This window comes from Mytilinidion resinicola (genome assembly GCF_010093595.1).
Source record: "Mytilinidion resinicola strain CBS 304.34 unplaced genomic scaffold BDZ99scaffold_1, whole genome shotgun sequence".
Classification (NCBI taxonomy): domain Eukaryota; kingdom Fungi; phylum Ascomycota; class Dothideomycetes; order Mytilinidiales; family Mytilinidiaceae; genus Mytilinidion; species Mytilinidion resinicola.
The window spans coordinates 1,854,447-1,880,663 of record NW_022985437.1 but is presented as its reverse complement, the minus strand read 5'-3'; the positions used below and the strand labels follow the sequence as shown (position 1 = coordinate 1,880,663).

General features: G+C 45.5%; 5 protein-coding genes across 5 annotated transcripts; 3 read left to right on the top strand and 2 right to left on the bottom strand.

Annotated features, from left to right (window-relative positions):
• Nucleotides 1-445: 445 nt before the first annotated feature.
• On the top strand, nt 446-2,678 carry BDZ99DRAFT_565188 (MFS general substrate transporter; the record flags this gene model as incomplete). Its single annotated transcript, XM_033727446.1, has 12 exons — nt 446-555; nt 603-640; nt 701-735; nt 789-981; nt 1,053-1,078; nt 1,135-1,184; nt 1,239-1,295; nt 1,342-1,677; nt 1,735-2,063; nt 2,126-2,156; nt 2,227-2,338; nt 2,394-2,678. 12 exons carry the CDS (start codon nt 446-448, stop codon nt 2,517-2,519), a joined length of 1,443 nt encoding a protein of 480 aa, XP_033584400.1. The 3' UTR covers nt 2,520-2,678.
• A 547-nt stretch (nt 2,679-3,225) lies between these two features.
• BDZ99DRAFT_505151 (leptomycin B resistance protein pmd1) lies at nt 3,226-8,212 on the top strand. Its single transcript, XM_033724084.1, has 10 exons — nt 3,226-3,455; nt 3,512-3,589; nt 3,644-3,671; nt 3,729-3,816; nt 3,918-3,972; nt 4,028-4,629; nt 4,696-5,420; nt 5,483-7,593; nt 7,659-7,772; nt 7,826-8,212. Exons 1-10 carry the CDS (start codon nt 3,267-3,269, stop codon nt 7,850-7,852), a joined length of 4,017 nt encoding a protein of 1,338 aa, XP_033584399.1. The 5' UTR covers nt 3,226-3,266; the 3' UTR covers nt 7,853-8,212.
• Nucleotides 8,014-11,559, bottom strand: BDZ99DRAFT_431537 (MCM-domain-containing protein). The gene is made up of 8 exons (XM_033717293.1): nt 11,434-11,559; nt 11,365-11,381; nt 11,245-11,296; nt 11,145-11,191; nt 10,995-11,094; nt 10,642-10,905; nt 8,500-10,592; nt 8,014-8,447 (listed from the first exon to the last, which is right to left on the bottom strand). Exons 1-8 carry the CDS (start codon nt 11,509-11,511, stop codon nt 8,417-8,419), a joined length of 2,682 nt encoding a protein of 893 aa, XP_033584398.1. The 5' UTR covers nt 11,512-11,559; the 3' UTR covers nt 8,014-8,416.
• A 1,425-nt stretch (nt 11,560-12,984) lies between these two features.
• BDZ99DRAFT_373300 (alpha-1,3-glucanase/mutanase) lies at nt 12,985-14,606 on the top strand (the record flags this gene model as incomplete). The annotated part of the gene is made up of 3 exons (XM_033714858.1): nt 12,985-13,125; nt 13,178-13,519; nt 13,575-14,606. 3 exons carry the CDS (start codon nt 12,985-12,987, stop codon nt 14,604-14,606), a joined length of 1,515 nt encoding a protein of 504 aa, XP_033584397.1.
• A 671-nt stretch (nt 14,607-15,277) lies between these two features.
• Nucleotides 15,278-16,075, bottom strand: BDZ99DRAFT_15871 (uncharacterized protein). Its single transcript, XM_033712853.1, has one exon. It carries the CDS (start codon nt 15,914-15,916, stop codon nt 15,398-15,400), a length of 519 nt encoding a protein of 172 aa, XP_033584396.1. The 5' UTR covers nt 15,917-16,075; the 3' UTR covers nt 15,278-15,397.
• Nucleotides 16,076-26,217: the final 10,142 nt, after the last annotated feature.

Here is a 26,217-nt window from a genome sequence, read left to right as displayed (position 1 = left end):
TGTTGATGTATCCGTACTGTGTACTTTCTGGACCTTATCTTCTAAGATACCTAATTATCCCGTGAAAGATCGCCCGAGGAACTGTGCGGATCCGGCTCGCTGGGCGTACCCGTCTCGGCCCCGGGTTGCTCCCCATCCGCGAGGCTGGCGGAATCCCTGCGGACGATACCCTGGTATCGCGGGGTATTGTTGGTCGTTAAGCGATTTCAACACGAATTGGCCAATGAGAATGCTTGTATCCCACCTGCACGCCAGCCATATTCTGGGTCAGGAATAGAGTTGTCGGGTCGAGTCTGGAGAGAAGATCCTCGGGAAATACGGCACAGTGTTGGATGTGGGTCAATCTGATGTGTATATGTTGTAGGTAGATCCCCGTCGAAAAAAAAAAGAATCCCAGTCCACTTTCACCGTTTTCACACTTCCGAAATACTCGGATCTCTTCAAGATGTCAGCACTCGACAAACCGGGCGAGGTGTATGAGGAGGACATGGGAGGTCAAGAGCAGACGCTAGACAGCTTTGACGAACACCAGTTGAAGAGACTGAAGAAGATAAAGTATGCTCCGTTGATCGAAGGATAGGCCGTCTCTAACTTGGCTCTAGTCGCAAAGTAGACATTCGACTCCTTCCAGCCCTGGGAGGTGAGTCCATTCCTTGCTTAGGCTACGAAGCTACTGGAATGCTAATGCTAAACCTTCTAGCTATCTACGCCATCAGTGGGATTGATCGAACAAACGTGCGTCAGTTGGGGTATCATTCATGGAATATGGACACTGATGGTCAACACAGCTCGCCAATGCTCAAGTTGCAGGCATGGGCAAAGACCTGGACATGCTGAAAGGGAGTCGTTATTCCATTGCGGTCTGCGTCTTCTTCATCACCTACTTCATTTGCGAAATCCCGAGCAACATAATACTCCGCAAAGTTGGGGCGGCCTTGTGGCTCTCATTTCTTGCCTTCGCATGGGGTATCTGTGTCCTAGGTATGAGAACCACGTCTTTCGATTGTTGGTCATTCTTTTGCGTCGAAGCTAATATGATTTTGCTGTTGTAGGAGCTGGCTTTACGCATCATTGGGGTGTAAGTGTGCAGAAAGGCGGAGATTGATAGTTCCAGTCGACTAACTGATAGATTAGGAAATGGTGCTGATCAGGCTTCTGCTTGGTATATTTGAGGCTGGATTCATGTACGCACGCTGATAGCCCCACAACCATTGCTGGCCGCTAACACCTGCTCGCAGACCTGGATGTGCATACCTGATTAGCTGTTGGTATGAGAGATACCAGATGCAGACTAGGTAGGGCTCCAACATCTTTTGCATGAGCCGCTCTGACCAGATCCAGAATCTCCATATTCTTCTCTTTATCTCTCCTCGCCACCGCGTTTGGAAACATCCTAGCATACGGACTGATCCATATGGATGGTGTCGGCGGTCTCGCAGGTTGGCGATGGATATACATCATCGAAGGGCTGATGACAATCGTGCTCGCAGTCTACGGATACATATTCATCATCGACTTTCCCGACAAGATCCACTTGGCTCGCAGGCCATATTTGACGCCGGATGAGGTTGCATTGGTGCAAGCAAGATTGCAGGCGGATCGAGGAGACGCCGAGTTCGATCCCATCACCTGGAAGAAAACAATTAAAACGCTGGCCAAGTGGCAACTATGGATATAGTAAGTATACTTCTTCATTCTTCGCAGTCAGGCTTGCTTACGATGGACCTTTACTAGTGCCCTCTTCTTCCTCACCTCGGGAGTCGGCGTTTATGCCTTCGCCTACTTCCTCCAGATCATCGTCAAAGGAATGGGCTACTCGGTCTCCAACACCTTCCTCCTCTGCGCGCCTCCTAATATTGCTGCGATCTTCTACATCATCGCTGTTTCGAAGCTAGCGGACAAGCTGCATCAGCGTGGCGCCATCGTGGCTTTCCAGGCTACAACCGCATTCGTAGGGCTTATGTTGATCGAGTATTGCAAGAACAACGGTGTTAGGTACTTTGGAACCTTCCTCGGGATCGCAGGGTGCGCGGGTAATGTACCGGCATCACTGGCTTACCAGGGTAAACTCATCCATTCCCCCCAACCGCTATAACTACGGATCAAGGGCTAACCACAGCATCAGCGAACAACATCAGAGGCCAGTCAACGAGAGCGTAAGTATCCCCGCATCTATAAGAAGTGTCGGATTGAGCTTGTGTGCTGACTCTAACTCCATGTTCTTAGTATTGGCTCCGGTCTTCAAGTTTGCTTTGGTGCAATCGGTGGCGTGATCACGGCCAACGTCTTTCTTCAACGAGAAGCTCCAAAGTATCCCACTGGAATCTGGGTTTCTGCGGTAAGTTGTAGCGATCAGTGCGAAGAGAACGAGACTGATCCGCGTGCAATCATAGGGCTGCCAGATCTTGACGGTGCTTCTTGTATGCGTCCTGACGGTCTTCCATGTGTACGCGAATCGACAAGCGGCGAAGGGAAGAAGGGTGAACGAGGGGCTGGAGGGGTTCAGATATACGTATTAACCGATATAACCGACATAGCCGATACCCAGTTGGAGAGGTGCGCTCAATGTGTGTGAATCAGAAGAGCTATATGGTCAGGATGAGAATTCCATAGCGACCGTTGGTGGCAAAGAGGGAAGCTTCAGGTGTACGTATTCCAATGATCATGTGACCAGCCCCAGCGCTGCATCCAACCCCTTTGAGAAGTGAATCGGACCCGCGGGATGCACAACGCCGTGCTTCCGGCCGGGCTCCCGACAATGATCTGCGTGGTGACTGTCGTGCTGTGCTGCTCGCTTGCATCCCCTTGTGTGCACAAGGCATTAGGCACATGGATCCTTCGTATTGCGTGCCTTGAGTTCTCTTGGAAGGAGCAAAGCGCCGCGGAGCTAATCAGACGCAGTTGAGTACGACCGTCGGCCAGGGCGCAAGGATAGCCACGTCTAGCCGCGGGTTTCTCGCATTACTGTCACAAACGCGGGCTCTCTTGCACACTTGGTTTATCAGGCAATTCCTATGTCACAATTCGGGTTGCTGTAGAACCCGATTGAACCAGTTGCGCCTAGGAAAGAGGCGTCTTTGCGGCTCGTGAGCTCGCTTGGCAGGCCCGTTAATCTCGAGATAATACAAAGCGACCTGTCCTCCACGTACATCGCCGTCCTAGCTTCCAGGCATCCATTTTTCTCAAAGTGCCCCCTCCGGACTGCGCGAATAGCACCATGCTCACCCTGCGCTCGTCTATCTTCTTGATTCAAAGACGTCTGCGACATGGCTCGATTTCGGAGTAAAGCCAAGGCATCGCCACTCCCTGCCACCGCCATGACCGACCCTGCAACCGAGGCCAAGGTTGCAGAAGAGGCTGTCAAGGAGAAGTCTGAAGAGAAAGAAAACGAGAAGAAAAAGGGCAACAAGGACGGCGAGGACGAGAAGGCGAAAGCGAGCTTGAAGAACTTCTTCGTATGTTCATGCCTAGCTCTACTTGAGGCACCAACACTAATACTGGAGTCCAACAGAGAGTCTTGACCTATGGCACGACTCTGGATTGGGTTCTCATGGGCTTATCGCTCCTCACTTCCGTGGGCAGTGGTATTGTGAGCTGTGTCTACTCTACTCTCTATATCGATTGCTAATGGCGTCATCGATAGGCAATGCCATTGATGAACATCGTCTTTGGTGCGTGTTACTGAATCCACTCCTTTCTTTTTATCCAATCATGCTTATTTCCCATAGGTCAATTGACTGGAACATTCACTGGCTATTTCATCCCTGGATCAACCGTCACGAAAGCGGAATTCCAGCACAATATCAACAAGAATACGTGAGTAATGTTTTTCTGGTTCATGCTACTTACTAAACTGCGCTCCTTTATTGTGAATTGCACCGAATACCTCTGGCCGCCTACTGACAACATCACTCCAGGCTATATATTGTCTATCTGTTTATAGGCAAATTTGCGTGCTCCTACGTTTCCATGGTCAGTAGAACGCTCTTTCGGAACAGCTATCGCAAACTAACCACCGAATTACTAGCTCACAGTCAGGATTAGCGGATTGCGCATATCTGCAGCCCTGCGCCTAGCTTACCTCCAAGCCCTCTTCCAACAGCCCGTCAGTACCATTGACACCATTTCCCCGGGCAAAGTCTCTACGCGCATAACGACATCGTCGAATACGATTCAGCTGGCCATATCGCAGCAGCTGGCGATGCTTGTTCAAGCATTTGCATTTACTGGAGGCCTATACGTCATTGCTTTCATCTACAATTGGCTGCTCACGTTTGTAGCTAGCGCATCTCTTCCGTTCATCGTCGTCGCATACAGCCTCATCATTCCTGTCTTCATCAAGATTCACAAAAGAACCGAACACCTACAGGAACAAGCCTCCGGCCTTGCGTTTGAGATCTTCTCGTCAATCCGGGTGATCTGTGCATTTGGCGCCGAATCTCGTCTCTCCGAACAACACCACGGTTGGTTGATGAAGGCTAAGAAATCGGAGTTGCAAAATGGCCCCTTCATGGGACTTTTGATGGCTCCTAATTTCTTGGCTATGTACGGAACCTTTGGGCTGACATTCTGGTTTGGTATCCGCCAATATACACGCGGTCACATCCATAGTATCAACACAATTGTCATGTAGGTTTATCCCTTGTACGACTACAAGTACGGAGGTCCTGATTCTACAGCTAATGGACCTTTTAGTGTTCTTTTCTCCGTCATGATGGCCGTCATGAGTATCGGCAAACTTACAAGTCCACTACTTTCGATCTCGAGAGCTGCATCTGCTGCGACCGAGCTTTTCGCAACTATTGACGCTGAGGTTCCTGACACATCGGGACTATCAGACCCAGATGTATCTGCTGATACTGATATCGAGTTCGACGATGTCTCGTTTGTGTATCCTAGCAGGCCCGACGTTCAGATCTTGGACCACTTGAACCTGCATTTCGCGGTTGGAAAGACTACGGCTATTGTTGGCCCTTCGGGCTCGGGAAAGAGTACCATCGTGGCTCTTCTCGAGAGATGGTACCCCCTTGTCGAGCGTCAATCGACACTCACCAGTCAGGACCCAACGGATTCTTTGGAGAAGTCGGATACCCAAGCTGCAGATGGTGACAAAATCGAGCAGACACCAAACATATCCATTCAGGTGGAGGAAGAGCGTAAAGTCCTAGCCGAGAAATGTGTCGGAGCAATTAGGATTGGTGGGATTCCCCTCTCCAAGATTGATCTGAAGTGGTGGCGCAGCCAGATTGGATTAGTGCAGCAGGAGCCGTTCCTCTTCAATGACACCATTTACAACAATATCGCTTATGGGTTTTGTGGCACTAAGTGGGAAAACGAATCCAAGGAGAAGAAACTGGAAATGATCAAGGACGCCTGTAAGGAAGCATCTGCCGACGAGTTTATATCGAAGCTGCCTCTAGGTAAGTCTTTCCTACGAGTCGCCCGTCATAATTGCAGCCTTACTTGGGACTAACTTCTGTAGGTTACGATACTTTTGTCGGAGAAAGTGGAATCAAAATGTCCGGTGGTCAAAGACAGCGCCTCGCCATCGCTAGAAGCATAGTCAAAAGGCCACCGATCCTCATCTTAGACGAAGCTACCAGTGCTATCGACGTTCGTACCGAGCGTATTGTCCAAGAAGCCCTCGACCGAGTTTCCAAGAACAGAACCACTATCGTAATCGCGCATCGTTTGTCTACCATTAGAAGAGCAGACAAAATCATCGTCCTCCGCCAGGGCAAGTTAGTCGAAGAAGGCACACATGAAAAATTGGTTGCCGACGAAGAAGGAATCTACTATGGTTTGGTTCACGCCCAGAACCTTGAGATGGAACATGAAGAGGCCATCGAGGAAGACCTAGAGCTGCACCATATCAAGACGGATGCAAGCGAGCTTTCCGAGAAACATGCAGAATTCAGTGAAGGGCGCAGCAGCCTAGAATCCGGAAATGAGCCCGTTTACAAGTACCATGGTCTCATCAGAAGCTTCGGACGTCTCCTATACGAGCAGAGGACACGCTGGATACCCTATACCTTAACCATCTTTGCTGCTATGGTTTCAGGGGCTGTTTATCCGCTCCAGGCCTTTATTTTCGCCAAAATCGTAAACGTTTTTACATTTACCGGATCAAAGCTCGTCCACGATGGCAATTTTTGGAGCGGTATGTTCGGAGTCTTGGCGGCAGGTGTTGGTGCTTCCTACTTTGTCCTTGGGTGGGCTTCACACATAATATCGACTGCCGTGTCAACTCACTATCGTCAAGAGTATCTTGAACATATGATCACGAAACGAATCCCTTTCTTTGATGTCGAGGGCCATTCTGCCGGTTCTCTTACATCAAGACTGAGCAATGACTCCACGCAGTTGGAGCAGCTCATGGGCACTGAAATGTCGATGGCGCTCATTAGTGTCTTCAATCTGTCAGGGTCAATCGCTATTTCATTCGCCTTCGGATGGAAGCTCTCCCTGGTTGGCCTGTTTTCCGCACTCCCAATCATTCTAGGTGCCGGATACCTGAGGGTAAGCCAAGAAATGAAGTTTGAGAAGATGAACGCGGCCGTATTCGAGGATAGCTCTCAATTTGCTACCGAGGCGGTCGGCGCCTTCAGGACCGTCATGTCCCTAATCATGGAAGATACGATAAGCCAACGCTACTCAACACTCCTCGAAGGTCACGTCACAAAGGCATTCAGCCAAGCAAAATACTCGACCGTCATTTTCGCTGGCTCGGACAGTATCGAGCTGGCGTGTATGGCTCTATGCTTTTGGTATGGTGGCACATTGCTCGCTTCCCGGGAATACAATATCGTGCAGTACTTCATCATCTACATGGCCGTAGTCCAGGGCAGCCAGGCCGCAGGAGTGTGGTTCTCTTTTGCTCCTAATATGGCGGAAGCGACCGGTGCTGCCAACCGTATTCTCAGTATTCGACCGGCACCACCAGGGAAGGACGATAAAAAGCCACAACTGTTCAACAAATCCGAAGGGCCCGTCGGTATCGAGTTCCGAAACGTCTACTTCACCTACAAAGGCCGCGACGTACCCGTCATCACAGGCCTGAACTTGAAGATCGAGCCCGGCCAATTCGCGGCCTTGGTTGGTGCTTCAGGTTGCGGCAAATCCACAACCATAAGTCTCCTTGAGCGATTCTATGACCCAGACTCTGGCTCAATCATATGTGGGGACCAAGACACTTCATCTGTGGATATCAAGGAGTACCGTAGTGCATTGAGTCTTGTTGCGCAAGAGCCAACCCTATACGAAGGCACACTTCGCGAGAATGTCGCGCTCTCTGTCGATGTCGCCTCCGCCACGGATGAGGCTATCGAGAAAGCCTGTAAAGACGCACAGATCCACGAATTCATCCTCTCGCTTCCCGACGGATACGCTACGAAGCTAGGGCCGAAAGGCATGTCTCTCAGCGGAGGACAGAAGCAGCGTATTGCCCTTGCCCGAGCGCTCCTTCGCCGCCCAAAGATCTTGCTTTTGGATGAAGCTACGTCGAGTCTGGATTCCGAGTCCGAGAAGCAGGTACAGGCTGCCATTGAGCGTGCTGCAGGAGGCGGCGCGAGGACCGTCATTGCCGTTGCTCATGTACGTATCTTCTCTATTACCCATGCTGTCTCCATTGAAAATTTAGTACTAACAATACATAACAGCGCCTCGCAACCATCCAAAAAGCCGACATCATCTTCGTCCTCGGAAGCGGCAGAGTGCTGGAACAAGGAGACCACCAAAGCCTCCTTAAAAAGAGAGGCGTCTACTACCAAATGGTGAGTTCATACATACACTCTACCACAGTCATCCACTAACTCCATAATCTTAGTGCCAAGCGCAAGCTCTGGACCGGTAATGGTCACGCAATCCACCCTCTTTGTTTGGATCATCTTCTCTCTCAGCTTCTTTATTAGGATTTGAGCTTGTCCGTAGCGATACCAATGGGCTTCTCTGCTCGCACATCATACCAATTTCGACTCTTCTCACCTCTCATAGCGCAGAAGAACTCTTTCACTCCTTCTTTCATGTAGATTCAATTGTAGACGTATGAGCGGTAATCTACATGCGGCGAATAGATCCCATGTTTGATCCGCTCTCGCAGGATCAGCCACTTCTCCCGTCATGCTGTGAAAGCGTTTAGTGCAGTATGTATTTTATGTGGAAGCAGAAGCACCGATGGCCGAAGTTCCCCGAAGTTTGATTCCGAAATGCAAAGACGCTTCATGTCTATGTATCAAAGCCCCAAAGAACACATTCCCACCAGCAGACACCACCTGGATATCTCACATTGCCCCGCAAACGCAAAAACTCCAGCAACATGCATATGCCCTCATGATACATCCCTCATGCATCATTTACCCAGGAACACCAGTCCTCGTTCTCCGATACCCAATTCCTCGTCTCGAACTGGCCTCTGCTTCTAGATCTTGTAGACGATGTCGTCCTCGTACCTAGAGCGTATTAGCAACGCAGGCAAGCATTCGGCGCAAAGGTGAAACTTACATGATCTTGTTCCGGTCGCTCAGGGCCCTCAATGCAGACTGCGCCTCCTGCTCAGAGAAAGGCTCTCTACCGGCCCCACGTCCCAGTCTCGCGTTCACGGCTGCAATGACTGGCTCCACGTCCTGCTGGTCGCTTGCGAACAGGGGACCGTCTATCAGCTGGCCGAGCACGCTCTGGAAGATCTGCAGACGCGCTGGTGTGATCGCAGTGCTGCTACCACTTGACCGGCCAGCAGCGTTCTGCGAGTCGTCTTGGGACTCCGTCTGCGTGGGGAGCAGCTGTGAGGCAGGCCGCGAGGACGCGACGGAGAATTGGGAGCTGCTGGCGCCATTGGCGCCCGCACGGCTGGACTTCGTGCGCTGAGTGCGTGGTGTTACGTTGTACAGGTCGTCTTCCATATCGTCGTCGTCATCATCGTCGTCGTCTGCAGCAGGTGTCGCAGTGCCGTTAGTTGCGCCATTGCCGTTAGTCGTGCCGTTTGGCCGTCTCTGGCTCCTAGTGTTTGGACCACCGGATCTTGGAGTCGCGGCGTTGGCTTCGTCTCCGTCCTCGTCATCATCGTCGTCGCTGCTCACGTTCGAGTCGCTGCTCATCGCATCCGGATCACGAGTGACCTTCCTCCTCTTCCTCCTCTCGACTACGACCACTTCTTTGAAGAGTGCAAATCTCAGAACGCTCTCTGCGACCTCTGCATCCTTCGCATCCACGGTGTTGGATAGCCGCGACTTGGCGTGGGCACTAGCAAGACGAATCATCGTCTCAAGCATACGAGGCGTAATGGCATTCGTGCGGCGCTGGTTTCCTTCGACCTCGTCGTTCCGGAGGGCGGAGTAAACCGTGACGCAGTGATCCGCAGCGCCTTTGGTGAGCACTGGCTTTATCCTGTTCTTCGCGTACTGGATGTACTTCTTGATAAAGGGGATACTGATCACTTCGGTTCTGCGTGAATGTCCACGTCCAACTTGGACTGTGACACCGGAGTGCAGCATAGGGTTGTACTTCTCATACACCTCGGTAGGCTTGTTCGCGTCTTCACTCTCATCGAGACCAACGCCTAGGGACTGGACGCCTTGGTCGCGAACAGGCGCGCCTTCCTCGGTGCCTGCCTGGCGATATCGGTGCATGCGAAGGACGTGCTCACTAATCTTTCGATCCCGGCTGTCCTCGATGTCGTCTGTGACTACGAAGAGCAAATCGAAACGGGAGAGAAGCGAGTCCGGTAGGGCGATATTACGATGGGGATCCTTATGCGTATCATACTGTCCAAAGATTGGATTGGCAGCTGCAACTACGCTGCACCTTGCGTTGAGAGTCGTGTGGATGCCGGCCTTAGCAATCGTGACGGTCTGCTGTTCCATCACTTCGTGAATGGCCACTCGATCGACATCGCTCATCTTGTCAAACTCGTCGATACAGACGACACCACGATCTGCGAGAACCATGGCTCCTGCTTCTAGTCTACGCTCCCCTGTTTCTTTATCGGTCACTACCGCGGCAGTGAGACCGACACCTGAAGAGCCTCGACCTGTTGTTGCGATTGCGAGCGGTGCAGTGTTCAGGACAAATCGAAGCAGCTGGGATTTAGCGGTCGATGGATCTCCGACCATCAAAATATTGATGTCTCCACGCAAATGAGCTCCGTTGTCCAGATTCCTCTCCACACCTCCTAGAAGCATGAGAAGGATAGCTTTCTTGATGTGGTCGTGGCCGTAGATTGAGGGTGCTAGAGATTGAGAAAGCAGATCGAATACACGTCGATTCTTTGCAAGCTTGTTGATGTTGCGGATATCCGTGTCGGTAATGGTAGCCTGAGCGATTCCACCCCCCGATTTGGAGGAGAGGAGAATAACGTTGTTGGCGAGAATGATAGTTTTGAAAATGGCACTCCCTGCACCTTGGTTGCGATTTCCTAGTGTCCGGTATGTTCCCACAAGCTGTATACGATCGCCTGGCTTTACGCGATCGACTAGGTCGTCATCCATGATTACGTCCACCCCACGCGGAAGTTGTCCAGCAGGAGCTCGTTCTGGCATTTCCTGAATCGAGATCGTCTGGTGATCGCGGTATGTAGAGTAGCCGTACTCTGTGACAAGCTGTACAAGATTTAGAAATGCTCGTAAATAATCTATCCAGGCATCTTACAGGATTGCCATCTTCGTCCTCCGTAGGATAGACGCTCGTGCTAGTAGCACCGCTTGCCGTCATGGTCTGATCCACGTAGTTTCTGAAGTGGAACTTGTCCTTGGCTTCATTGTAGTGGACGCTTTTTATAACCTTCGGTCGTACTAGAGAGCATTTCGTGACAATCCCCTCCAATGATACCATTCGATTGAGGTGCTGAGAGCCCAGCGTTCGAGGGTTGCAGGCGTATTCTCCGAAGCTTCCAATAAAAGCACAATAGTATACCTAGTCAGATTAAGATGTATTCTATTGCTTGGTGTATTCGAGGTATGCGTCTGGGCGGTGAGGGTAAAGAGGAGGGCGTTCCGTCTTACATCTTCGTCTGCTGGCTTTTCGCGACCCGGAAACGTGCCGACAACGGCTTTGAGGGCTTCGTCGAATGCCGATGACCAGTCGAAAGGCGAAGTGAGGAGGCTGCAGTTGCTTTAGCATCCTTTCTGGAATCAGAGATTGTACGAGCCTACCCCTCGGCAATTGTTCTGTCATGACTCCTGATGTCGTCCAAGCTGACCTGTCACTGTTCAGTGCTTGCAAGCCAACGTCCACAATGTGATTGTAACGTACTATGAGCCTCTTCAGCCCTCGATTCAGCATTAACAGGACATCGGCGCGGTAGCTGAGATTCGATCAATATGCGGTTTCGGCTGGGGGATTCTAGGAATCGCAACGCAGCGGCGGAAATACCTTCGTAAGTTCGTATCATCTGCGCGAGTTGTCAGTCCAATCCGGCTCCTGGTCTTGACTGCAGCACTCACTTGGGTCCAAAAACTCTGTCGCGAGTCTTGTGCGGTTCTTCTGCTCTTCGTCCTTCAGACGCCTGTCGTCGTCCATGATGTATTATCGCGATGTATAAGGGTTTAATGGTCCTAGAAGTGCGACTTCGTGGCAGCGTAAAGGAATTAGGGCGGCGGAGGTGGGAGCTGGAGAGGGGCGGCTGGAAATCGCGAAAAGTCGCGCTAAGATGTTATCGACGCGTTAAGTGGCACGTGATTTCTGAAACGGAGACATCTTTGTCAAACCTTCTTTCACTGCTGCATGCTCCGATATCTACGAATCACATGTTCCTCATTGCAAGAAGCACCACAAGTACACTGATAGCGGCTAATTGCCAATTGGGTATCTGTACTGCGACCTACATACGATGCCTGTGTCTGGCATCGCATACATCGACCTCATAGAGTCGGCCATGTCAAAGCCTCCCTCCTAGTGATAGCTTTGACTTTCGTTGCTGTTTAATATAACTAGGGACTGCTCGTCAACGATGGGGTACAGTGGTAAAGTCCTAAGATGATCAAAAACGCACTGCCATTAGCAAGATAGGATCGCAAAGCGAACATTCCCAATTCGCTCTAGCACTGCAAGTGAGATGGCTTTGTCAGCACATATAGTGTCTCAAATTTTTTCCAAGCATTCACCTTTTCTACACTCCCAGACGACTACTAGTTTTATGTCAAATCAAAGCTCTGCAAAAGCAACCCATTTCCATTAACGGTCCCCCTCTACGTCTTTTCTTTGCCGTGGCCGGGGATACCTAGAAACCCGATGTACTAAAGTCGATCAAATACGAAGGGCCACTATATGTGTCGCATCTTGGGATGTCCCCCGTTACCACTACTTCCCTAGAGTATGGGGCCTGCGATTCACATGGAGAAGAGCCCCTCCCGAAAATAAAGGCTATCACAGTGAGTGTGCTCGATCTCGTACGTGCTGTTGCAACCTTCTGGTAGTCAACAAGGGCATCTATCTATTCTAGACGCCTCACCCTTTCATCTATACTTGTATTTTCAGAGGCGTTGTCCTACCCCTTCAAGTCCGTATGTGGCAATCTTTGTCTTTGTGCAAGAGGTTGAGACAACCAAAGGCCGAGGCAATCTCCATAGGCTGATCCTGTTCCGAAACGAAACGAAACAAGGTACAAAGTTCGCGCCCCCTGTAATTTATTAGATGGACGTCCACTGGCTACGTATTTCTTTAGTTGATATGTTATGGCTGCATGATGTGCCCTTCCCTTTCTACCATGGTACTGCCATGTTATTGTTTCGGGGTTCAACCAGGGTACAAATTCGGTCCCTTAGCCGAAACGGGAAGCGCGCGTTATGAATGAAGCACGATCTAAGCCCTGCTGGAGCGTTACATAGAAGGATCGTAGCACTGTTACACTGAGTATTTACGGACGCTTATTAAAGAAAACTCGGCCGCCCGGTCTACATTCTATGTCAACATTCGTTTCGCGCTTTTCAACCATCTTTCTCTTTTCAGTCATCTCTTTAGTACACCTACCAATTTCTCCTTCTCTTTTAAACGATGCGGCTGCTTTCTTCCCAGCTACACTTTCCTTTCATATCATGGCTGTGCTATGCAATTTTGAGCCAGGCTGCCCCTACATTTAACCAACAAATATCCCAGCGAGCGGCTTCAGACAGATTTGTATTCTGCCACTTCATGGTAAGACCCTCGTACATATTCCGATTTCTATCTCCTTACATTCTTAACATAGGTCGGCATTGTCGCCGATCGAACTAGCACCGCCGATTACGATGCGGATATGCAGAGGGCCAAGGCCTATGGCATTGACGCATTTGCCTTGAACATTGGGCTCGACGATTTCACGGACACCCAACTTGGATACGCATATGACTCGGCAAACAACAACGGCATGAAGGTGTTCATATCCTTTGATTTCAGCTACTACTCCAGCTCGTCCGGCGCCGAGGCCGTTGGTCAGAAAATAGCACAGTATGCAAGCAAGCCCGCACAGCTCATTGTTGACAACAAGGTCTTCGCTTCGTCATTCGTTGGAGATGGCTTAGACGTTGCTGCAGTGCGCTCCGCCGCTGGTGTAAGTTGATAGTCTATCATGCATTCCGTTCCCTCCATTTCGCTAACAACCCTAGACGGACATATTTTTCGCACCAAACTTCAATCCTGCGACCGGGTCGTCCACTGACAACATCGACGGCGCGTTCAACTGGCTGGCTTGGGACAGCAATGGCAACAACAAAGCTCCGACTCCCGGACATAACGTCACCGTCGAAGATGGAGATACGACCTACATAAATTGGCTCGGTTCCAAGCCATATATCGCGCCTATGTCGCCATGGTTCTTCACACATTACGGGCCAGAAGTCTCATACAGCAAGAACTGGGTATTCCCGGGCGATCTTCTCTGGTACCGTCGCTGGAACGACATATTAACCCTTGGTCCGAGGTTCTTGGAGATCATCACCTGGAATGACTACGGCGAATCTCATTACATCGGACCTCTCTCGTCGAAGCACGTCGATGACGGGGCTTCCAAATGGGTTAATGATATGCCGCATAACGGCTGGCTAGACATGGCCAAGCCTTTCATCGCCGCATACCGCGCCGGCGATTCCTCTCCAACTGCTTATATTACCGAAGACCAACTAGTGTACTGGTACAGACCCACGCTGAAGTCGCTGGACTGCGATGCCACGGACACCACGATCGCTCCGGCGAATAACGCCAGCGGTAACTACTTCGAGGGACGTCCCAACGGTTACGAAACCTTGCAAGACACCGTCTTCGTCGTTGCGCTCCTGAAGTCTGCTGGAAAGGTCATCGTCAACTCCGGATCGAACTCGCAGACCTTTGACGCGCCCGCCGGTGCTTCAGCGTACCAGATTCCAATGGGGGTCGGAAGCCAGAAATTCACTTTAACTCGGGATGACGTGACTGTTTTTAGTGATACATCCTTGAGAGATATCAGCGATGTCTGCCCCTGTGGGATATACAACTATAACGCATACGTCGGCACGGTACCTGCTGGCGCTCCCGATTCTCTAGGTCCGGACGGCCTTGCTTCTTTGACTGTTGGTCTTCATGTGAGCACTTGCTCGGCAACACCAACTCTTGGAGCTGCCTCGAAAGTTGCTGAAAGAGAAGCGTATATCACTGCTGCTTAAGAGGGTTCATCTTTTGTAAGGATGGAAGGAAACATCCAGACTTAGACTTTCGGTGCATCGTCACAGAAATATGAAAAGTTGCATTTTGGAGTTATACCGTAAAGGGATGAGCTCATTCCACCGTGACATCCTACAACCCGGATCCGAATCTAACATGAAGCGAATATTGGTGGCCGGGCGGTCTGGGTGGGTATAGCGAGGTCCTAAATTGGCCAAAACGAGCCGGCTGACGCTTGATATCAATTTTAGAGACCCGGAGGTGTCTTTGGCAGTGGCGGTAAGTGCAGAGAGTTACGATGAAGCCCTCTGGTGTATTGTCTTGCTATGAAATCGGCGTATACACGACGTTGTTCCAACACTCTCGGAGCTACGACGAAGGCAGGAAGTGGTAATTATATTCACAGATTACTCGAAAAGAGGTTATGAAGTTATTTGCGTCAAGAGTCGTGAAATATGAGGGTAGCTGCCATCCATATTGTCAGATCCAGATAAGCACACCTCGCTGTTACCGCAACACGCTGCCCGCATCATATGCTTTCTTGTTGGCTACTTCGAACAGCGCGGTCGAAATCTTTGGGGGGTCATTCGGCAAGTGTCAATGCATTTTAAACTGAGTCCCTTCCATGCATCCCACCTAGATCGTACTTGATTCTCGTAATTGTCGGCACATAATTTGCAGAGCCAGAGACCAGAGGGACCATGTTCTGGACGGAAGTGAGCCTTCCCCTTTAGCTCCCGGCCATAGCTCTCATTCTCACAAGCTGACGGTTTCGGTGTCTTTGATATATGCTTTAATCTTTCCTTTCGAGTAGGTGTTGCACAAACTCAGTGCTTGCCTCTGTAGGCTTCGCGAGAACATATTTGACGTATCTGTCGTAGAAGTGATCTACGCACGTAAGACATAGCCAAGCATCCCTATCAGGGTCGAAACGCTTACTGGTTACCCTACCCGACTTCAAATTGGTATGTTTTGGGCAATCATTGAATAGTCTTCTACAGTCGGGACAGTGTTGGGCGCTCCCATCAGGCCGTACTATTTGCCGCTTATAGACCTGAGATACTGATGTATCGTATTCCCCGCCTTTACTTTTCCGTGGTTGCCATTCTGGAGACGGACATGGCCTAGGAGCCCTCTGTTCGCTTTCGTCGCCGGTGGGCCAAGGATGTGATACCGACACGGAGAAGTCGCGACAAATAGGTAGACACGACTTGAAACAGTTTGGCTGTAGCTGTCTTATGAATAGGTGCGCTTTCGAGGGCATTCCTAGGGCCCAGGACCCCAGCGTCTTAATTCCTGCAGCTGAGATCATTTTACCGAGTTCAACCTTTTGTCGCCGCTGATATCCCAAGTGTTCCTGCTGTCTAGGCGTGGTATTATACGATTGCGACAACGTTGACTGAACAGGGTGTGCTTCAGGCCTGCTAAGGAAGGATTCGAGTCGTCGAGAGCGTCAAGGGCATGCTCCCGCGAGAATCGAGCGATTGTGACCGCTCTGGGTTAGAGCATTGAGGGCGCCTGCTGGCAGGTTCGAGAGGACTGAAAGGGGCGTGTATGCTAACTCGAATTTGGGGGTGAGTGAGGTCGTTGGAGTAAGCTACTTACCTTTATAGGTAGTTTACGCGATTCTATGTTTTGGGGATGCGCCGCCGATACCCCAGGATATGTAGGTATCGAGCGAGGTTACAGCTATGGTGGGCAATTGGTAAAGACAAATAACGTAGGGAGAAAAGATGTGGAAGGGACTAAATTTGTCTCCCGATGTTGTGCTTCACGTCAACACGCCAAGCTTAAGCTGACCCGCCCTGACCTCGCGACACTTCCTCTTCAACCACAACTTGTAACTCTTCATCACGCGTTCAAAACCGGTGATACTGAAGTCACTTCACAGCCCTACTAACTCGATATCGAAGACTAAACCCAAGAGCTTTCAGTACAGCTTCTAGGCGGGGCAAAGTTCTCACGTTCCAGCACTGGCAGATACTAAGAGACTGCCTCATCATAAATCCATATACCCGTGTTTACTACTGGCTAGCTCGCTTCGAAGGATCCTCATAGGTTTAAGTGATACGTCAGCCGTTTTCGTCTACCACATGCGTCGTTAGACCAGCTCAGGAAGCTCCATCCACGATGGGGAGCGACGTAGTTTACATCTCTACATATTTCTGAAAAAATACATCAAAGCAAGCCAAGCTATGTCAAAAATTACCTCGAGATCAGCGACGACAAATGGCAGAGCTGTATACAGGGCCTTGAATACCGACTTTGATAGTCAGAAACTCAGCCATTGAGTCAAAAACATGACTGGACACTGCTAAAGAATGAAATCGGGGCCTTCAAAAGGCAGGTATAGCTATGTTGAACACGGAGTTGGATCTTTCATCAGATGTCTGATGGGCATTTTTTTCACAGCACCAAAGTCTCTCTATCAATCACATTCGAGATGATCGGCAGTAGTGAATTTATAGCCTAGCGCTGCTATAATACGACGCCAAAGCCTATATACGTACATTCGCTTGCTACTAAATTGAGTGGTCTCATGTTCTTTCGATGATTCGAAGCAGATATATTAATGCTCCTTCTGAGTAATGGTAGACACTTTCGTCTGAGGTGGCCAGGCTATTTTCCGCGCATCATTGCAATTGATCTATTTCCACTTCATTCAGAATTTTGGAATCTTATCGAAGGACTCCGAGCGGTGTCACCTAAGCTTACACCGATCTATCTCCTCTATTTCACAAGTTCAGTCTCTGTGTGGCAAGCGCTGCAAGTTCGTAAGTCTCTCTACAAAGACAACATGCCATCCGGGAAACGAAGCCCAGAAGACGGTCCATCGCAATTTTTCATCACATCTAATTTTAGTCTTTACAGTAAGTCCAGATTTGGCCCAGCTGAACTTGCGCTAACGTTCCACCTCATAATTCACCATGCTGTCCCTAATCGGTTCTCTCTAACCGTAAGTAAAGAGGCGAGGTTTCAATCTCGCATCTGGGCGCGTTGATATAAGCCGGTCTAATCATGCAGGTTGCTAGTGCGGAGTACTTTCGTTATAAATAGGACGATACTACTTATAACCCCCCTTTTTGCTGCGTATAACCCCCCTTTTTGTTGTATATAACCCCCCCTAGGTTTAGCCTAGCTCCGGCTTGTAATAACTTTGCTCCACTAATTAGGCTGTCGCTTAGGCGATAATATTGTTTAATAACAGGTTTTAATTCACTAATACCGCACCAGATCTCTCCGCTAGCTAAGCCAGCACCCTAACAGTGACCAAGGGCTCTATTTCCTTAGTCCCTAATAGTTAACTAGCCCTTAAGGATGGCCCTCTGTCTACTCCTTAGGAGGAGGCTGTTTATAGTAAAGGAGCTGGTGCAGCATAAGGATATTCGGGTGTGAAACCTTAGTATAATAGTGTTTAGGGCGGTCCTTTTAATCAGCAATTAAGAGGTAGCTATCTAGGCGCTTTCCGCTTCTAGGAGTTATTTAATTCTTTGTATAGGTTGCAAGCAAGCGAGCATAATTAATAGAACAATATTAATACGGGCTGGAGCTAGGCTAAATCTAGGGGGGTTATATATAGCAAAAAGGGGGCTAATAGGTAGTAAAAAGGGCGGTAATAAGTAGGCTTATCCTTAAAAGAAGCTAAATGCCGATTAGTTCTAATTTGACCTAGACTATGTATAATAAGGTTAAGCGGCGGTTCCTGTATTAAGAATCCCGTCTCTAATATACGCCAGACTCTTAAATCCAGTTCTCTGGTCTATGTCACGGTATCGACCGCGACACCCTACCTACCGAAATTCTGCCGCAGATTGCTATAACTCCAGCAATCTGCACCGGCCTACTACCGTTGGCCGGCCTCCTGCCCTGCCTACCCTGCTCCGCTCCCGTCTCGCTTCCGCTTCCTATCCTGTCCCGCTCCAGCCACCTACCAGCTGCCCCCTTTTCCTATCACCTGATCTGGTAAGGACCTCGCGTACACGCGTGCCACGCGCCGAAACGGCATAGAGGCCGTACGCCACGCGCTCGGCCACGCCCTTATATCCGGTGGCCCGTCTCCCGTCTTCCTGTTCCTTACACAACGTCTTAATTCTCCACGTAGTATTATATATAGCACCTAATCAACGCTCCTCTTTAAGCCCTTAACCTCTTGCGTGTAGCGCTATTGTAATATTATATTATGTCTACTCTTACTACTATAAACACCCCTGCTAACCCGACTATAATGCTTCTAGAGCTTATTAGCTCTATAAAGGAATAGTAGGCTGCCGTAATAGAAGTTCTGTCCGCCTAGAAATAGGAAATTGCTGCTCTGCAGGAGGAAGTAGCCGCAATTCGGTCTAAATCTACCCCTACTCCACTACTAGCGCCCGACTAATAATTTACAGGGCCTTCTATTTATAAATTAAATAATAGCTTAATACCTGCTAATAATATAAACTATATATAGACCCTAACTATTAAAGTTACTCTGCTAACTTTAATAGACTCCTCTTTAACAGCCGCCGCCCTGCTAATCCTAAAGACTAAATATCTAATTAACCCTCTAATATTTAAAGGGAGTTAAAAGAAACTCCTAATCTTTATCCGACAACTATAGTATAAACTGGAAGGAAATACTAATTAATACCTAACTAAACGTGCTCGCCTGCTATATACTTACTTTTAATTAGAATCTAACCTATTAATACTTATTAACCCCTTAATAAACTAAAATATCTATACTATTAATTAACTTATCTAATTCCTATAGGCTATATATAGCAATCTAAACTAGAAACTTATATCCTTAAATTAACTCTATATACTAAAGTAAAAAAGGCGTGCCTTTATATTATACTTTACTAAATTTTAACAACTTACCGCTAATATAAATCTAAATAAAGCTGGCCTAATAACTTAGCTCTAATACTTTCTCTTTAATAAACTCTGCTATATAATAGTTAGTGCTACTACCCTAGATAATCTAAATAATTATACTAACTTAATCGCGAAGTATAATAATAATCTATAATTTCTGCCTAGCTAACCCTTTTAATATTCCCCTCTATTATAAAAGGACCTAGATATAATAGAAATTAATATATCTAAATATGCTCCAGCCGGCTTAGCCAAATAAGATAAATATTATTAAAAGGGCCTCTACTTTAAATGCGGAAAGCATAGCTATATCTCCTATAATTGCTCTGTTCCTTTACCCTAAGTCTAATTATCTAGCGTAGATAAGCCTTTAAGCCCCCGACCGCGTATATACATGTAATTAACTAATTCCACCTAATTTTTATCTGCCTGCTATTCCTTTATATCTACTGCTTTATTTTTTAGCTTTAATTAATCTAGAAATAGCCGCTTATCCTATATAAAAAAGTTATTAAAAGCCCTATTCTAGGGCTAAGTTGCCCCCTAGAACTATTCTAACCCCGGATTTCTATAAACCTATTTAAAGAACCTAAACCTAACTCCTAGAAATAATAGATTCTTATTCCTATTTCTATATAATAAGGCCCTACCTATATAGATACTATAGCTCTAATTAATAGTAGAGCTATAGGTATAGGTTATATTTACAGGAATCTAGCGCGCGTATAGAACCTCTGCCTTAACCTGCTCCCTTATATTTTATGCCTAATAAGATTTAATAGAAAAATGCTTAAAAAAGAATAGATTATATACTTTATATAAGTAACCCTCTACTACCTAAACTATATAAAACAGATCCGTCTCTATATACTAGAACTCGGCAAATATAAGCTGCTACTAGAATAGCCCTAGCTATATAAGCACTATATTAGATTTAACTATAATAACTAATAACTGTTATTTTAATTATTCTAATACTAGGTATAATACCTACGCAACTTCTAAACCTCTATAATAAGAACTTATATAGAATAGCTTCCTAAAGCGCCCCTTATTAAGTAGTGCCTAATACTTCTAACCTAATACTTTTACTTATAGTAATCGAGCCTATCTATATAATACTAATATAATTACTAGCTTCCTAAAATAGTATACTAGATAAATATACCCGACGCTAAACCTAAGCTAGAAACCGAACCCGAAACTAAATCTAATTCTAAATTTAAACCTAATACCCGGATAAATATCTATATACTAAACGCGGCGTTTATAACCTAATTAGCCTAATAACCTAATTATAAAATCTTTGCTATTACTATTACTAATATTAATAAGGCTTTAGCTCTAAAAACCTAAACTAACCTAGCTATAAAAGTCCTAGTATAATATTACTATTTGCTAAAAACCTTCTCCTAATAGGAAGCTAATAAGTTACCTAAATACTAAATATATAATTATAAAATTATGCTTAAAAATAGTAAACTGTATAGATTTAGCCTATTATATAAAATATTATAAAACAAATTAAAGGTGCTAAGGAAGTACCTTAATAATAACCTTATAAAAGGATTTATCTATACTAGTTTATTACCTATTACCTCTCTAGTTATCTTTATTAAGAAGCCTGGAGGAGGCCTATAATTCTATATTAACTACTGCGCGCTAAATACTATAACTATTAAAAACTAATACCTAATTCCCTTAATTTAGGAGACCCTAGCATAATTAAGTAAGGTAAAATACTATATAAAGCTTAATATTATCTCCGTATTTAATCGCTTATAAATCGCGAAAGAAAATAAATAGCTAACTGCCTTCCGGACGCGATATAGCCTGTTTAAATACCTAGTAATACTATTTAGATTAGCTAACGCTTCTAGTATATTCTAATACTATATAAATAATATGCTCCGCCTGTACCTAGATATATTCTATACTATATATATTAATAATATTCTAATATATAGTAAAAACTTTAAAAACCACTAGTATTATATAAAGCTAGTCCTAGAAGTAATAGAAGCTGCCGGCCTATAACTAGATATTAATAAGTGCGAATTCTATTAGAATAAAGTTACCTACCTAAAGTATATAATATTAACCGGCGGAATTAGTATAAACCCAAATAAAATTAAGAATATCTATAACTAGGAAGTCCCCTATAATATTAAGAATATATAAGCCTTTATTAGATTTATAAACTTCTACTAATAATTTATTAACAATTTCTCTAGCCTGGCTGCTCCCCTAATTATACTTATAAAGAAGGATATTCTGTTCTAGTTTAATAAGCCCTGCCGTGCAGTATTTAAACAACTTAAAACAGTATTTACTACCGCTCTAATCTTCTGTTATTTTAACCCTAAACTGCTAATTATTATTAAGGCCGATTTATTTAACTATATAAATGCTAGAGTGCTCTTATAAATAGATAAATAAGGAATACTTTAACCTATAGCCTACTTTTTAAAATAATTAAGTCCTGCTAAATATAACTATAAAATCTATAATAAGGAACTCCTAGCAATTATCTAATACTTTAAACAGTGGCGGCCTAAACTAAAAGGCATAGTATTTCTAATTTAGGTTTTTAGCAACTATAAAAACCTGCAGTACTTTATAACTATAAAGCAGTTAAGCTACTAATAGGCTTATTAGTTTAAATACCTATTCTAATTTAACTTTTTAATTACCTACTAACCTAGTAAGTATAGTAAGAAGCCTAACGCCTTAATATATTATATATAAAATACGCCTGCGTAAAAAGAAACTTAAGCAGCCTAAAATTAGATACTACTCTATTCTAACCTATTTATATAGTTAAATCTAATAGAAACTAACTAAATAATTTAGGAGATTATTAAGGATAAATACCTAAATAATAAGTTTATCCAGGAAGTTCTAGAAATATTACGCTCTAGAGTATACCGCTCTAAGAAGATTACCCTAAGCAAATATAAAAAGTAAGATAGTAAGCTCTACTTCTGCAACTAAATAGCAATTTCTAATAATAATAAACTAAAGATTAAACTGCTTTATTACGTATATAATTCTCCTATTAGCGGCCACCCTAAATATAGAAAAACTCTAGAAATCCTCTAAAGAAAATACTACTAGCTATATATATTTAAAATAATCCGCTAATTTATAGTATACTATTACACCTATTACTATATAAAGGCTTTAAAAGAAAAGTATAATAGCTTTCTAAAACCTCTGCCTGTCCTGCAGTATTACTAGTAAGATATTTCTATTAACTTTATTATTAAACTACCTAAATCTAAAGGCTGTACTAATATTATAGTTATAGTAGACCGCCTAAGTAAGTACTAATATATAATTCCCTATAGAATAATTATAGCTAAGGCTATAGCTAACCTATTCTACTAATATATTTAGGTATATTATAGATTGCCTAATATATATATATATCTAATTAAGGATTGCAGTTTATTTCTATATTTTAGGATAAACTCTATAAGCAACTATATATTAAAGCCTAATTATTATTAGCCTTCTACCCGGAAACTAATAGCTAAATAGAGAAGGCTAATTTAATACTAGAATAAGTCCTCCGCGCCTATATAAACTATAAGCAAGATAACTAGGTTACCTAGCTGCCGTCTACTTAGTTTAAAGTAAATAATACCTAATCTAAATTAACAACAGTAATACTATTTATTGCTATTTTAGGATAACACCTAAAAATAGGCTTTAAACCGCTATTAAAAACTCCGCGCCTTACCTATTAAGCACTGCAAGCACTTAAAGCTAATTAGATAGTTAATAAAATATTAGATATTAAGCAGTTTATCTGCAAAAAAATAACTTAGGCCTAAGTAATATAAGAAGAATACGCTAACTAAAAATATATAGGCGCACCGGCCTATAAAGTAGGTAATAAAGTTTAGTTAAATATATAGAATATCTGTATAAATTAACCTACTAAAAAGCTTAATTAGAAGAACCTAAGGAAGTTCCCGATTATACAGATTATCTTTCCGTATACCTATTAACTAGGCCTACCTAAATCTATAAAGATATATCCTGTCTTCTATATCTTATTACTCTGTCCTGCCGCTCTGCAAGCTAACTACCTGCCTAGCTAGGAGTTACCCCCACCTAAACCTATTTAAGTTAAAAAAGAGACTAAATAGTATATTAACTATATTAAAGGCATACACCTAAACCGGCGCCGAAAGCAATATAAGTACTTAGTCTAATGGACTGGATACAACAACCTATCCTGGCAACCCGTTAACAACCTAAAGGACACTACTACTGCGGCTGATTATTATTGCCGCCACCCCGAAGCTCACGATCCTGCGTCCGATAAGCCCCGTCCTGCTGGACCCTGAAACCTTAATTAAGATTTAATTCACGGCCCTACTCCCGATAAATAGCCGTATATATCACGAACAGCGCCTCCTACTCGCTAAGAGACTTGGGTTTAGGAGGGGGGTACTGTCACGGTATCGACCGCGACACCCTACCTACCGAAATTCTGCCGCAGATTGCTACAACTCCAGCAATCTGCACCGGCCTACTACCGTTGGCCGGCCTCCTGCCCTGCCTGCCCTGCTCCGCTCCCGTCTCGCTTCCGCTTCCTATCCTGTCCCGCTCCAGCCACCTACCGGCTGCCCCCTTTTCCTATCACCTGATCTGGTAAGGACCTCGCGTACACGCGTGCCACGCGCCGAAACGGCATAGAGGCCGTACGCCACGCGCTCGGCCACGCCCTTATATCCGGTGGCCCGTCTCCCGTCTTCCTGTTCCTTACACAATGTCTTGATTCTCCACGTAGCATTGTACATAGCACCTAATCAACGCTCCTCTTTGAGCCCTCGACCTCTTGCGTGTAGCGCTATCGTGATAGTCTACGGATCTGCGTATAAAGATAAAGTAGGAAGCTAAGCAAGCGATATACTCTCTAGCTATGTTTCCCTCTAATAAGTTATATTACAAATCACCTTCCCTACAATATGCCTTTTTTGATTTAGGCAAGAACTTCCGATATATCTTCTTAACATAAACTAACGTCTACGCGAAAGGGGTATCTGGCTTGTTTCCGCCGTTGGATCTTCACCTGGGCCGAGAATAATGTCAGCGCCTTATCCTTCCTAGAGCCCGAACTTCCTCTAGCTTACAGTGTTTATTCTTATTCGGAGACTGAGGTGGATGCCGCTTCTACACCTAATACCAATAATGCTATCCCTTAACCCGTCGAGGCGCAACGCTCGGGCCAACGCCAAGCGAACATTATTCTTAGATATACAAACATTGTCAGGCATAACAATTAACCAGAACCCACCTAAAAAGACAGCAATTAATGCCTAATTATGCCCAGAATATTAAATGATATTAACTATGCCAAATGGAAGGATTCTCGTACAAAACAAGCGAAAACACCCCCCCCAAAGCCGGCGCCGCTGCCCGAGTTCTCTCCGCTCCGCATTAACAGTTGGCATGCTCCAGGGAGAGCCTCTATGCCCTCTGGTCTTAATCGGCATAATCCTATGGCCATTTTTAAGCTATTCTTTACCAATAAAATAATGGAGAAGATGGTGCAGTGGACAAACGAGCATGCAGAACAGCACCGGCCCACCAACGTGCGCCTGCCACGGCCATGGAAGCCAACTATAAGGCACGAGCTCTATGCCTATTTTAGAATACTTATTTATATAGGAGTTACTATGGAGAAGCGCGTTAAGGACTATTAGGGCCCTAGATTACGTGGTGCTAGCTATATAGTAAAAGACTATATTTTAAAGACCTGGTTTAAGCAGATTAATTAGTACTTTTAGTGCTCTTCTATGCCCTAGAATAGATTCTATTTAATATTTAAGCATATAGATAAGCTCTCTAAGTATCTATAAGTACACAGCTGCATATACTGGACCCTAGGCCCTTACCTTACTATTAATAAAACAATATAGAGGTTTATAGGACGGGCTAGCAAAATTGTTAATATTCTATCTAAACCAACGCCGGAGGGGTTTAAAATATAGGTTCTTGTAAATTAAGGCTATATTCTTAATTAGCTATAGCATGCTAAGGGAGATAAGAAAGGCCCTATTAACCTTAACAAATTATTTCTTACAGAAGGCTTTACTAAAATATAAGCCGTTGTGCTTAATCTTTTAACACAATATAATTCTATTATAAATTAACCCCTTTATCCACCTTATAAGCACGTAGTTTAGCTAGATAATCTTTTCTCTAATATAAAGCTATCTAAGAGGCTCCGTAAGCTTAGAATAGGAGCAGCTGGCACCGTGCGTACAACTAAAATAAAGAGAGAAGAGATGGAAGGAATTAAGATAAATATTGTTGCTATTAAGGAACAATCTAGCGCTTTACAACGCTAGATAAAGAGGAAGAAGATTAAGCCTGCAGAGAGCTTCTCTCTATTGCTTATAGACCTTAAGTTAAGCTATAATAGGTAAATTCCATAGGGCACGCTATATAGCAAGTTGTTAAAGAGTTATAAGGTAATGGAATTCGCCTGGAAAGATGCAACAATAGTCTTATTCCTGTCTACTGTGCATAACGGGAAGGATTATATTGCTAAGCTACGGAAACAACCTATAAAAACAGCTACAGGATATTATTAAACGGTGAAGATATTTAGTAAAAAGGCGCAGGCGTGGCTTAATATTCCAGTAATAATTAATAAGTATAACCTCTGGATGTGCGGCGTGGACGTGGCAGACCAGATGCGCAGCTATTATAATACAAATCGTGTCCACAGAA

What these genes read in the sequence shown, in the direction of transcription:
- BDZ99DRAFT_431537 (XM_033717293.1), bottom strand. Translation starts at nt 11,511, where the DNA reads ATGGACGACGACAGGCGTCTGAAGGACGAAGAGCAGAAGAACCGCACA. An exon ending in GAGGGCTGAAGAGGCTCATA is followed by an intron (nt 11,192 to 11,244) that starts GTACGTTACAAT and finishes GAACAGTGACAG; the next exon opens with GTCAGCTTGGACGACATCAG. An exon ending in AGCGACCGGAACAAGATCAT is followed by an intron (nt 8,448 to 8,499) that starts GTAAGTTTCACC and finishes AATACGCTCTAG; the next exon opens with GTACGAGGACGACATCGTCT.
- BDZ99DRAFT_15871 (XM_033712853.1), bottom strand. Translation starts at nt 15,916, where the DNA reads ATGATCTCAGCTGCAGGAATTAAGACGCTGGGGTCCTGGGCCCTAGGA.
- BDZ99DRAFT_505151 (XM_033724084.1), top strand. Translation starts at nt 3,267, where the DNA reads ATGGCTCGATTTCGGAGTAAAGCCAAGGCATCGCCACTCCCTGCCACC. An exon ending in ATTGATGAACATCGTCTTTG is followed by an intron (nt 3,672 to 3,728) that starts GTGCGTGTTACT and finishes TATTTCCCATAG; the next exon opens with GTCAATTGACTGGAACATTC. An exon ending in CCGTCATTGCCGTTGCTCAT is followed by an intron (nt 7,594 to 7,658) that starts GTACGTATCTTC and finishes AATACATAACAG; the next exon opens with CGCCTCGCAACCATCCAAAA.